Source organism: Vidua chalybeata, chromosome 1 (assembly GCF_026979565.1).
Source record: "Vidua chalybeata isolate OUT-0048 chromosome 1, bVidCha1 merged haplotype, whole genome shotgun sequence".
NCBI classification, from domain to species: domain Eukaryota; kingdom Metazoa; phylum Chordata; class Aves; order Passeriformes; family Viduidae; genus Vidua; species Vidua chalybeata.
In genome coordinates this window covers 6,668,690-6,682,109 of record NC_071530.1, presented here as the reverse complement: position 1 = coordinate 6,682,109, position 13,420 = coordinate 6,668,690, and the positions used below count along the sequence as shown (strand labels likewise).

General features: G+C 39.0%; 1 protein-coding gene across 8 annotated transcripts in view; it reads left to right on the top strand.

Moving 5' to 3' along the window:
- The window catches only part of KMT2C (lysine methyltransferase 2C), a 190,868-nt gene that overhangs the window by 134,058 nt on the left and 43,390 nt on the right, over positions 1-13,420 (top strand). For 6 of the 8 annotated variants that reach the window (XM_053942468.1, XM_053942498.1, XM_053942489.1 and 3 more), the window contains 5 exons: positions 1,101-1,313; positions 3,946-4,074; positions 5,288-5,407; positions 7,803-7,933; positions 9,460-9,646. In XM_053942468.1, coding sequence (XP_053798443.1) covers positions 1,101-1,313; positions 3,946-4,074; positions 5,288-5,407; positions 7,803-7,933; positions 9,460-9,646 — 780 coding nt within the window. The remainder of the gene's footprint in view (positions 1-1,100; positions 1,314-3,945; positions 4,075-5,287; positions 5,408-7,802; positions 7,934-9,459; positions 9,647-13,420) is intronic. The other 2 variants (XM_053942526.1, XM_053942507.1) reach the window with 1 other exon arrangement.

Here is a 13,420-nt window from a genome sequence, read left to right as displayed (position 1 = left end):
AGGAATTGATAGTCCTGACAAGCCCACTCACAAGTCAGTCTTTACAGTGATAGCACCCAGCAGCTTCCGTCATGTTAGGACAGCTTCCATCACATCAGAGTTTTTTTTCTATTTGACACCTGAGAGAAAGTTCTCCCCTCAAATATCCAGTCTAAAAAAGAGTGTGAGATGTTTCTGAAACACACATACCTTTCAACTTTGGTATAAGAAGGCAGTCAAGTGGGAAGAATTTGTTCAGAACCAGCTGTATTGTCAGACGTTACATGAGAAAAGTTTTTGGTTAAATGGAACAAATATTACTGTATTTGTATGTTTTCAAAAGCTGTATTATCAAATAATGATTTAATTGGCTCCAGAGAGCTGAAGCATCATTGCAGCCTCTTCATTATTTGGCAGTTCCCTGAAAGTTCCCAAGCTTCCACTTGCAGGACCCTAGCACAGGTGACAGGGCCTTTCTGCATGGTGAATTAAGGAATATTAGAGCTTTATCAGTGGACTCAATTGTCATTTAACAGCTTGAGGAGGAAGCAGTCTTGCAGGTCTTGGGAGACTTGGGTTCTACCCACAATTTCCTGTTTGATCTTGGGCAGCTCACTTGATACAACTTGGATTTTTTGTCTGCCTATTAAATAGAGCTGATAACTTCTCTGAGTTACCAGGAGATCTTGGAGGTTTAAGGTTATTAATAAGATGAAGGTCAAGTGCTGAGGGCTGAATGGGGGCTTTGGCTGACAATCAACAGGGACACAGAGTATGACTTGCACAGTTTTCTGTGGGTGCCAGTAATACAGAAATACCCTGCAAGGCACCAATTTCCATAATCAAATTGTTCTTTCTAATGAGTCCTTGATGTAAGTTGTTTCATAGCAGTGTAATGGATTATTGCTGGATTTGACATCAGACTCTAAATCATAAAGCTGTAATTGCAATGTGTAAGACAGTGTCAGATTTCTCTGGTTTATTTATTCCGATTTCTTCACTCATGGGTCAGCTCCATACTTGTGGATTATTAACTCTTGTAAGTGCTATTCCTAAAAAATCAAAGACTTGTAAATTAAAAGAGTTTTGTATTGCTGTTATGATTCATTCAACTTTTATAGACCCACCGAAGACATACACCCAGGATGGAGTCTGCTTGACAGAATCCGGCATGTCTCAGTTACAGAGCCTCACTGTTACAGTACCGAGAAGAAAACGGACGAAACCAAAGCTTAAACTGAAGATTATAAATCAGAACAGTGTGGCTGTGCTTCAGACACCCCCAGATGCCCAGTCAGAACACTCAAGAGATGGGGAGATGGATGACAGTAGAGGTAGCAGTCTACTTTTGGCATGTCTTGTAGTTTGGAGTGTTGCAGTACCTGTGTGTATTGCAAATATCCCTGGGAGTTTTTATTACACTGATACTCCTGTGTTCTGTACAGAATGTTTTATGGAAATTTCTTGAACAGTAGTCATGGCTCATTGTTGTCCATATCAGGAATTTTCCTTGTTGTTCTGTTTATGGGTCATCCATCCTATAGGAAATTCACCTTTCTAGGGCTGCCAGCACTGGAAATAGGAGATGATTTTTTTTTGTCTAATCTTTGGGTTACCTGTGGGAAATGTTGCACACTCACGGAGTACAGGTGTACTCAAATTCAGTGCAAACTGTTCAAAAGCGTTGGCTCAGAAAAGCAACATCTGTATTGCTGAGAGGCTGGTACTAAAATCAAGTAGGAAAGTGGAGTAGTGCTTGCTCAGAGTATTTCTCTTTTCTGAAAGAAGTAAGGGGAGAGTCAGTGATCTGGGCTAACACGTGCATGGTGCAGCACCATTGTCCTTGCTGTGGTCTGCCTGTGCATGCTGAGAAGGGTGATGGCACAAGAGGTGTTAATCCATGGCCTGGGACAAGGCTCCTTCCAGTGGCAGGTGAGAAAATCATTGCATTGGTCATGTAGCCGTCTCTGGTGAGGAACTGAGGCATGCAGGTGCCCCACCTCCCCACAATTCTGAAATGCAACACTGCCTTGTTAATGAGATTAAATGTCTTAAGAAGGTGGGTAGTTCAGCCATCAGTGAAGTTTCAGTGTTAACTTGCTGATAGAAGTATGGTTCTATTTGTTGATGAGCACATTCTTACCCTTTGTTGTTGACTAGAACTATTCTTTACTAAAAATAGCTTCCTTTTATTTCTTTTTAACCTTTTAAACAGTTTGTTTTTCTTCCATGTCTTTCAGTATTCACAGGGTTTGGTACATCATCCTAGCATTACATGGACTCTGAAATTTCATCTCACATTTTCATATTCTCCATCACCTGGGTTTTTGAAAGCAAAAAATGCTTTTGAATTTGGAGGCACTTCTCTTGTTCTCCTTCAGTGGTTAATAATGTTTAGTTTTAAAAATGTGTGCCTGTTTTCTATATGACTTTTTCTGACTTCATCTGCTTGTTGGCTTCTTCTATAAGTGGTAGGTCTTTTCAAGTAGATAACAGGATATATAGATGTGATAGCAGGGTATGAAAGGGAGAGCCAGAGCATCCACAACTTCGATTAGTTCTGATCACCTTTTGTTGCCTTTTTGAAGATAAAGCACAGTGAGTACATAGGAGATGGGCTGGATTTCCTTGAACCTCTGTGTGTGTAGGGCTCTACTCTGGAGAGGGGATCAGTATCTGTCTCCAAATATCTGGAATTTTTGTATGAGCATCAGCATGAATAAAACAGTGCCATGGCTTTGATTGGAATAACACATTGTAGAAAGTCCAGGGCAAAAGGAAAAAAAACCTTATTTTGACTCTTGATGTTCCAGGTGGAAAAAGAGGGTTTATCTGAGAAAATTGAGCTCATTTCATTACCATCTTGTCTGTAGGTTTGCATCAGGTTCAGATTTCATTGGGTCTTTTACATTTTAGAGTCCACTTGAAAATTGAGCTTGCTTTGGGAGCTTCAGCTTGGTGGCCTTTGCCATCCACTGGCTTTGTTGGTAGAACTCAGTGAGGTCTTTATCAGTGGGAAAGTCTGGGCCATGACGTAGCCTGTGGAAGAGTAAGGGTGGCAGTTCTGCTACAGCAAAAGTGATGTGAAAAGAGTCCAGCTCTGTTATAACAATACTTCTCCCTCTTACAACTGCATGGGGTTTTACTCCATATAGAATTATACACCTATATCCAAAGCAGAACATGAGAATTCCAGTGTCTTTTCAGGGGTGAGAACATACTTAACATTTCAGAAGGCTTATGATAAAAGATGCAAGGTCTTTTTGGGGATATCAAGAATTACTTCCCTCTCTCTTCAACACCAAAGGCTTTTTAGTGTCAACATACTTTACATCTGTTTCTACCCTGCTTTCCCACTGAATATAAACTCTAACTTTGAATTATAGTCTTCATGTTCAAGGCTGAGTAATTCCTTTGGGCTGAATTTTGTATTCTATAAATCAAATTCCTCTTCACAGATCAGTCTGCTTTCAGTCAGTCACACAGCTTCAAGTCATGAACCCACCACACTAGAAGTCATTACACTCTACCTTCCAAGTGCAGGCTGCAGTTTTTAAGTGTCTTCTCAATTAAAAAAAAGCCCTGCCAAAGAAAACTGAGGAGGACAGTGAAGAAAAGGAAGTATATTTTGGTAAATTGAATCCATATTCCTTGATGGAATAGCTAGAGATTGCTCAGACACTTAGCACAAGCTTCCGAAGGAGGTCCCGAAAGCTTTCTCTGATTTACATATACTGATTACAGCATTTATTTGCTGGTTTTGTCTAAACATCATCTTATAGGAAATGTGTGTATAGATAGGATGGGTTTCCCAAAAATGTCCAGGGATTATGAGTATCTGTTACCCTTTTGAAAAATCTGTCATTCTCATCCAGTTGCTCATAAAACAGTCAGATGTGGAAATGTTGGAAAAAATAATTTTCTTTCGCTTTTCCAGTAAAAGTTACCATTGCCTCTTTTCTGCAGAAGGTGACCTCATGGATTGTGATGGAAAATCAGATTCCAGCCCAGAACGGGAAGCTGTGGATGATGATACCAAAGTGGCTGAAGGAGCTGATGGGATTAAAAAACGGAAGCGAAAACCATACAGACCTGGTAGGATAAAGTAACTTAGATCATTGTGTATCCATTGTTCATTTTTTTTCTGTATAATTACAAAAAAAAAAAAATTAGAAAACACTATGAAATTCTGAAGTATTCTATTGCTTATTGTTGACTGTAGATTTTTTTTCTCTATTCTGTTTAAAGTTGCCTTTTTTCTTCTTTGCCAAAACACATTTCCAAAGGTTGCTGGTCAGCAGTGCACTTGTTCTTAGTGTGCTTGTCAGTTACTTGTAGTAGCCCAGATCTGTGTCTTATTGATTCTTAACTTGATAGGAAATTGTGCTGTATTTCTATAATTGTTGAAGGAGAGTTTGTATGTGTGTATGTATATATATATGGAAATATCTGAACTTCAGACAAATTTTGCAGTTATTTTATGTGCTTTCTGAAATATTTTAAAATAGTAGTTTACCAGGTATTTGCAGATTACTTCTGACAGGTGAATTTTAATGAATTCAGTTACTGGATGAATTCATTTATTTTAATTTCTTTGTGCAGTTGATTCTTAATTATCCTGACTGAATTAATGAACTGTATGTCTTTGGTGCACAAACAGTTGAGCTGTATCCACATAGAATACATCCATTAGTTATCCATTAGTTTTCTGCAGCCAACAATTCCCCTGGAAAATTAAATATCTGTATCTGTTACATTTAGATACATACACACGAACTGCAAAGGATCAGGAACTCTGCAGTCAAGTCACTAGTGAAGGATTCAGGAGTTTCAGGCCACTAAGATGTTGATTAATTTTATTTTTATTTGGGATAGGTCCTTCTCTAGTAGCATCATTTGGAGTGGTGGGCTCTCTAGAGCTATTTGCAGAGGATTTTTTGTGGTCCTTTGAGGTTCTTTAATAGGTTTCATTTGGTAGATTGACATCTAATTCCAGCAACTCGTCAGTTTGCCCCAAGGCAGGGGAAAACCTACATCTGAAAGTTGCCAGGTTTGGTGATTTGAACTTTTGTGGATGTTCTACAGTCCTGAAATTCTGATCATTTTTCATTACATGTATACCCACTGAGACATAAAAATTCAGAAATGTCTCATAGAATTTGAAATGCAAACCCCTCAAGTATCTCAGATTCATTCCTAGACATCTAGATGCAGCAGTCTCCTTGACCTGCAGGGTAATCTTGGCTCTTACTTGTACTATGAAACACAATTTTTATTCAATACATTGAATTTTTGCTTCCTTGTTCAGGTATTGGTGGATTTATGGTACGTCAGAGAAGTCGTACGGGGCAGGGGAAGACAAAAAGATCTCTCTCCAGGAAAGATTCTTCTGGATCTGTTTCTGAACAGTTGCCTGGCAGAGATGAAGGTAAGTGCAGGAATTTGGTATTAAATGTTTGTTCATGCTTAATGCAGTAAAAGCAATACAGCTCATCAACATGTATGTTTGTCATGATGGCTTTATTAATTCAACTGAAAATACCCATTCCTGCATAGCTATAATTTTAACACAGCCTGTGATATACAAAGAAACTGGAACAATGAATTGCAGGCTGTTGTAGGAGATAAATAGTGAGAATTATGATGAGATGCTGATGTTAGATTTAGAGCAATCCTCTTTCTGATACACCTTTCTCCAGATGTAACCCTGGTCCAGGGGTATCTCCTGGACCATCAATTTAAATACTCAGCAGTCTTTCATATTCCATCAGTGTGTCTAATCAATTTTTATAAATCTGTTTATGCTCTGGAAAATCCTTTATTAGAGAATTTAGTCATATGTTATTGCTGCACGAAGAAATAATTCCTTTTTATTTTAAGCCAGATACTGGATATCTGAGAGTTTCATAAACTGTCCTTATATTTAATGTTATAAAAGATTATTTTTAAAAAGTCATTAATTCTAGAAATATTTTCTAGATGTATATCGTATTTCCCCATCAGTGTTGCCTTTTACAGGGCTGAGGAATCCTTGACTTTGTTGGGTGCCTTTTCCCATGGCAGAGCCATTTCCATGCCTCTGACACTGCAATTCTCAGTAGATTGGGCACCTAACAAGAAGTCAGATTTTATTCATGGGCCTTTTTCTCTTTCTTGCTGTGTGTGATTAGTCTAAATTATTCCATCCAACTGGAGTTGCTCACACTAATCTTAGAGAATGTTGAGGTATCATGCAGGGGAGATGTGGAATACGTTTAGTTCAGAGCCTGTTCCCTGGAAAGTCAGTAGAAGGAGGCAGCTGCTTCAAAAGGATGGCTGATACCACCCCAGATAAGGACCCTGGCCTGTGATTTCTCCTGTCACTCTCTCCTTTTGTTTTTTTACCTTTTGTAGAGCCAGATCAGTCTCTTGCTGTAGATTTGTACATGATGGAGACTGGATCTTTGCTACAGCACCGAGGCAGTATTATTAAAATCTAACATTCAAGTGTTGGTCTGTGTTTGCATTTGTAGAACTACTTCGTAAAGCCAATAAACATTTCTTTTATCAGTGCAGCCAGATATTCTGATTAAGTTCCCAATCTTGGTATAGTGTTTACTTTCTCTTCAGTATTAGTGTTACAGCTGTGTTTCTGCTTTGTAAATAATATTTCAGTGTAGCATACTGCCTTATTTCAGGTTGTGCTGAAAATCTTGTGTTAGATCTTTTCATTTGCATAGGGGTCTGCTCCTTTAAGTAAAACTTCTTCTAAAAATTGGCTAAAAAGCTAATTCCCCATTCTGGGTAAGACTACAATGCATATTGTTAAAAAGGAGTATTCTTAAACAAGTATTCTTCAGTTGAAAGTTGGAGTTTCTTTTTGTCTGCTCAGGCACAATTGCTAGTTGAGAAAAATACAAATCATAGTTTGCCAAGAGCCTGCTTCTCAGTGGCCAGTACTCATCAGCTTTACCAGGATTTTTTGCACCCTTGTCACATCCAGTCCTTTTCTCTGTAAAACCTCCCTCTCAGACAGTGCAGAGGTCACAGTGTTGGTGAACCTCATTCCACTCATGGTCCTCTGGCAGTACAAAGCAGAGCTGATTTTATTACCATGATAATATAGTTTCTTAAATCACTTGCCAGAGTCCTTAACTTCATTTAATTTGCTTTGGCAAGATAGAAGTAGCAGAACTTGAGAAGTTCTGCATTACCTGCAGTGTTTTTCTTGCTCTGTTGTAATAAAATACTGAATGATTGATGAGCACTGTGTGCTTTTGTGTTTATTAGAAAAAGCAGTGCCACTTGGAAATATGACAGCTGAATAAATGTGTAATTTTTCTTGAAGGGCTTCTTTATAGATTTCTTTTCTAGACTGTTCATTATTTATATGATAGTTCTTTCTCAGATTAAAAAAAAAGTTTTTTACTTCTAATTTGAGAAAAAATAGTGTATGAAATGAAAGGTGGTTAGTGTGTAACTCAGCACTGATGACACTGGAGATACTTCTTCAGTGGAATTGTCTTTTCAAATATCTGGGTGAACGGCACCTATAATTTTTGTCAGATTAGGGAATTCTTAGGTTGCCTGGGGATGCAGAAGTTAGAGGTCTGTCTGTACCTGGGAGGTACAAGTGATGTGGCTGGTGTCACATCTGGCATTTCCTGCTGCCAGAGCCTGGGTGATCAGGGCAGTTCAGAGCTGGATGAAAGCCACCTTTGGCATGCATCTGGCGTGATGTGCAGTAACCCATGTACCCAGAGGTAGCCAGGTGTGCTGCCATTGTAACTTTAGAGCAAAGTACTGAGTATTTTATTTACTTGTGGCCTGATGTTCCTTTGTAGGTTGGACAGAGCAGCTGCCAGACACTCCAGTTGAGGAGTCTACCCCAGCTTCTGAAAGTACTGAGAAAATCAAAAAGCGTTACAGGAAAAAGAAAAATAAACTCGAAGAAACCTTTCCTGCCTACTTGCAGGTAAAGCTGGTGGTCTGCTCCTCGTGTTGTAAATCTGTTTAAAAGCCTACTCTTCATGTGTTAAACCAGTAATGTTTCTTTTCTGATTCCAAAATGATGATTTAAATGAAACGGGTTTTCTGTAAAGAACGTTCATGAGCTTATACAGGAAAATGTATGTTACATTAAATCTCCAGGGTTCTGGAGAATCCTTTTCAATGTATTTGGATCTCTCCTTGTTCTGAGATGAGATGGGGTGGAAAAACCATTCTTCTGCTCTCTGAACTGACATATGATGTTTCCACATTCAGCCCTGTAGGATGTCTTAGCCTGATCAGGCCACTTCCTCAGCTTCTCATTTTGCTTTTAGAGGATTATAGAACATGACTTGATAAGGGAAACTTGGTTCCTACAGTTTTATGATTTATATGCCCTGCATCTCCCTACCACAATAATGTCTGCTCTTCCCTCCCATTGATTTCATGGTGTCCCTAGCAGGTAAGAGGCAGAAGTTGTGGATAATAACCAGGATATTAATGGTGATTGAGCAACTTTCCTCACATTAATCAGGTTACAAACTGGCTGGTTTATATATAAATGTATCTCATTTACTTGGCTTGTTCTTCTTCTCAGCCACCTTCTTCATGGTGAAGGGAACTTTCCAAAGTTGCAATTTTTATTGTCTTGTAGATGTTCACCAAACTTCATGGCATGAACTGTATTTGGATTGAAAGCAAAAAATTAACAGAGAGGCAGAATATTTTCTCTTTAAAAATAGTATTTCGTAAGTGGGGAAGTGACTTGGAAAGAAAATACTTAAACAACGTTTCCTTTGGACTAATAAAGATAAATATTTTTAATGCACGTTTTACTCCTTTAAAACATAGACTATTTCTTAGATTCTTTATTGCTATTACAATAATTGCTACTGAAAAATCTATATTTAGATTTATTTTTAGAACTGTATCCTAAATCAAGATTTTAAAGACAACATGGGAATAGAAAGATTGTTATATAATGAGTAAAAGTTGGCAAATTACTGAGTATTCAGGCTTAGGTGAATGATAGCTGTTATGTAATATTTTAAAAGGCACTTTTATAATGTAAGTTAAACATCTTCAGGTGTTTTGTTATTGCAGTTAGACATGAGGATGATTTTGTGAAATGCAGTATATGGTGATTCTCAAAATGGAACCAGGGTTCTACATCAAGTTGCCCAGTAATGTGCCCCTTCTTCAGCTCTCCTTTTTGTGCAAGGAGAAATACTTTAAATAATAAAAAAATTGTGATAGATAATAACACTGCATTGGTACACTGTCTGTGCCACATATGTGTAAGAAGACTAAAGTTTTTCTGTGTAATCTTAAGGCATGAATTTAATCCTAAAACTTTGGTAATGTAGCTTCCTCAGGTAAGTTGTAGCCTGGAAAAGATATTGCAATACTGGAATGTTTGTGAGACTTGAGACTGTGGTTTTTATATTCTTACTAATCCCTGGCTTGTCATTTACTTTCTTCCTACGTTAAATCATTTTGTCTTCTTTGCAGGAGGCTTTTTTTGGGAAAGACTTACTGGATACCAGTAGACAGAACAAGATGAGCCTGGATAATTTACCTGAAGAGTCATTTCCACTTTCATGTAAAACAAACTTGGCCACCAATTTCCTGGATCCTTCATCTGACCCCCTTCTTAGCTCCACCTCCACTCCAGCTCAGGCAAAACTGGGACCTCAAGGTATACAAAGCTGAACTTAGTGATAGTTCAGTAGTTTGATTTTATTGTGGTGACTGGGGCTTTTCCACACTCTTTTCCCTTCTTCCCACAGTTTATCTGATGTATTTTTCAGCATTCTGTATATGAACTGTCCTTGTGAGGTTAACTAACACTAGTGATATTCTTCTCAAGGGCTCCAGCTGTTTCAGAAAGAGCAGTGGATGACACAACAATTGGCACTTAAAGCAAATCTGCAGCATTTCGACTCTAAAATCCATTAAAATTAGCTCTTGTGTAAGAAAAAGCATACAGTCCATTATAGAAGAAAACATGAGATACTCTCATTAAAAGATATTTTTAGTAGTTTAGTGAATACTAGTTGGGTGAATATCATCCAACTATTCTTTTCTTTACTGTTTTAGATTATTTTAGGTTGCCAGTCTCCTAGGAATTTTTTTTCACCATGTCCTTTCTGAACATGAGTGCCCTTTTCAGGTACAGTTTGTAGCCCCTAGGCAATCTTTTGCTTCTGCTATTGCAAAACCTTACTGAAGGTTCTGCTGAGAGTTTTGCAAATAGCCAGAGGGTTCTAAAGTGCTGCTGAAAGAGCAGCCTCACACAAAAGAGCAATTAAAACCTTACTGTCTCCTTCAAAGTATATTTTCTCTGTCTTGTAGTATATGCTGTTAGTTTGTTAGTTAGAGGTGTCTTTATTTTTAGGAACTTCTACTATTTCTTTTGTATATTCATTAACTTAATGGCTTGTGTTTCAGCTGATGCCCAAAGTTTTTCCATCTATAAGTGTTTGCACACACTATCACAGTTCCCACTGTCCAGAGAGTCATTTGAAGAAAGGTCACCTATTTGTGATTGTTACTCAGTGAAAATCTGCTAAATGAAAAGCAAAAGGCTGTATTATAATTAAACATTGATTCTTCTACAGTTGAAGTTGTGAGTAATAGAGAATGCAAAAAAGTAACTTCCCCTGAAGGTGAAGCTTCTGGAAATGAAGTGTTCCATGGTCTGTATTTCCTTAGTTCCAGCACTACAAGAAGATAAGCTCACTAGGACTTTTTTCCACCCTAGCTTTCTTTTGAAGCCAGACAAATTCACCTTCGGAGATCTTACCTGGCCTATTGTCTATGTTTGAAAAGACAAGTGTCTGCTAAGGAAGGCAAGAGCCTCCCCTGAAATGGAAAAAATGTAGACCCCCTTCCTCCAAATTGTTATAAATTTGAAATTAAGGGGGGCTCTCAGGCAAAAATATGGGAGCAGGAATAGCAGTTCTTTATTAAGGAAGAAAATAAAAAAAATAAATAAGCAATGCAGTAAACCAAAACAACACTGACAGAGTCAGAATACAACCTGACACCCTGTTGGACAGGGTGTTGGCAGCAGTCCCATTGGGAATAATGGCTGCAGTCCTCCTGGAGTGTCAGGTGTGGTTCTGTTGGAGCAGTGATCCTGTAGAAAAGGGTGCAGTCTTCCTCTGAAGAGGCAGTGGAAGAGACAGGTGTTCCTCTGGGAAAATCTAGTGCAGAAAAAGCCGTGCTGGTGTTCCAGAAACCCAAGATTATATCCAGTTAGGAATGCTTGGCTGCTCCCTCTGGGCGGAGCATCTCACAATGGGATGTTCTAGTTGTTATCAGTCATGCAGTGACATTCACTAGCCCATTAACAGCAGATGTCTCCCCTGAGAGAGGATTGGCTGTGGAAGAGATAAGGAAAAGTGCCCACTTAACAGAAGACAATTGCCATACAGATGGCAAATGGAATATATCTTGCCTTTCAGTCTGGGACACCTATCCACCTGCAAGCTTGACGTCACTAATGTGTTCATGTCTTATGGTAGTACAGGGTTTTAGAAATTCATGAAGTTGATGTTAATTTAGTGGTCTATTTTTTCAAAGTCTGAAAGTTCTTCATTAAAAAGCAGAGTTGTAAAACTTTGTAGTTTTGTCTTCTTTTTGTTCAGAAATAAATAATAAAGAGGTGGCTATTCATAAATAAATCAATCACTAGCAATGGCTTTAGTGGATAACCTACTGTCTTTCCCATTTGACATGTGAGACACTCAAAGGACAGTGTTTTCTGGCCATAGGAATGTTCTCAACTCAGTTGTCTTTCTCAGTTCTCTTGCAACTGTTCAGATTTCCAGCCAGAATTGTGTCCAACTGTTGGGTGTAGTTGGGGCACCAGTGGGTGAAGTCATCTGCCAGTATTGATCAGTTCCAGTGCAGTTCTGAACTCTTTGCCTGTGACTTTCTGGGACACAGTTATTTCCATGATAGCATCCCCCTGTGTGATAGATTCACTGGCTAATTGCTGAGCTCCCTTCTGGCTGGAGCTGCAGATGAGAGCAGTGGCCCAGGGCACTGTGGTGTTTTCATCATTTCCATACAGGCCTGGCTGTGGAGCAAGAACAACATGAGCTGTTTGTTCCCTGCACTGGGGGGCTGCAGGACTGTGTTGTCACCAACTGTGATGTTTTCCTACACTGCCACTTCCCACGAGAGTTGCTGACTCCTGTGAGAGTCCTTCCTTAATTGCATAGGTCTTTTCCGCAAGGAAAATGTTCTTCTCTTGTAAACTGCACTTGTATAATCCCAGGATTAAGGGTTAGATATGTTCGTTCATCTTCCAGAGAGCTCTTAAGCATCTAAAGAAGTGTCCCTGCTCTGCTTTCCACAGGTACCCAGCACTGCTGGGGACGGCAGCGATGTGTTCAGGCTGCTCCTGAACATTTCAGGGACATGTTCTGGGATTTATTTGTTCTCACACCTTGGATAAGGGTAGCTGAACCTTTCACTAGCCAGGATTGCAGTGGTGATGGGGATTGGCAGAGCTGGACAGAAGAGGGGTTTGGGAGTCCTTTGTTTACTGTTAATTCTAGAAACTGTGACTGAAGGGAGCTTTAGGCTCCCAGCCCTGCTTTTTGTCTGACAGGGAGGTTGCTGGTTTTATTTTCAGTTGAAAACTCACCTTTCCTATGTTTTTATAACATGTGTCACTCCGTGCACTCTGTTCTGCATGGCAGCAACCCTTAAATCACTTCTAAGTGCTGGAACAGAGTGCAAAGATTTGCTCACAGGTCTTGCTGTCTGTTCATTGGTGAACTTGAAGGTGTTGATTTAGATCTGTTGCATTCTGAGGACTGTCTGCCTCTCTCTTGAGTTTTCTGACCTGTGTGTCTCTGATAAAAAACGAAGCCTCTTGATGAGGTGTGTACTGTGAAGGCGTGACCTTTCCTTTATTTGAAATAGCTTAAATTCAGTGTATTTTTTTCTGGAAGTGCTGAAAAAGTCATCTGTTCAAGTAAGGTCTTCAGAGGATGCTAAAGAAATTGTTCCTAGAGACAAAAGGAGAGGAGTTGTCTAAATCTCTGCAACTGATTCAGGTGCTGCTGGGACATTTTATAACTAGAAATGTTACTATGTGATTAAACGTCTTGGGATGGCTGCCGCCTTGGGAGAGGCATTTTTATGATTTTAGAACTTAATAAAAAAATAGTTGCATTTGGGGGATCAGGCTCACAAGATAGCATTAGAACTGTACTCCCTTAGAGATCCAGCATTGCAAGCAAATTGTTTTCCTTTTTGCTTTGTCTTGGCTTTCATCTCCATTCTGTAAAGAGTCAAATTAATGAGCAGTATTGAGCTATTTGTTTGGCAGCAGATGTCAACCAGCTATTGATTGTGATCTGAAGCAGCTGACTCAAGTGATTTCGTTGTTTCCAAGATAATATTTAACACACATGGAATTAAAAGAAGGAAAAAACAGAAGAAAAAAAAGTAA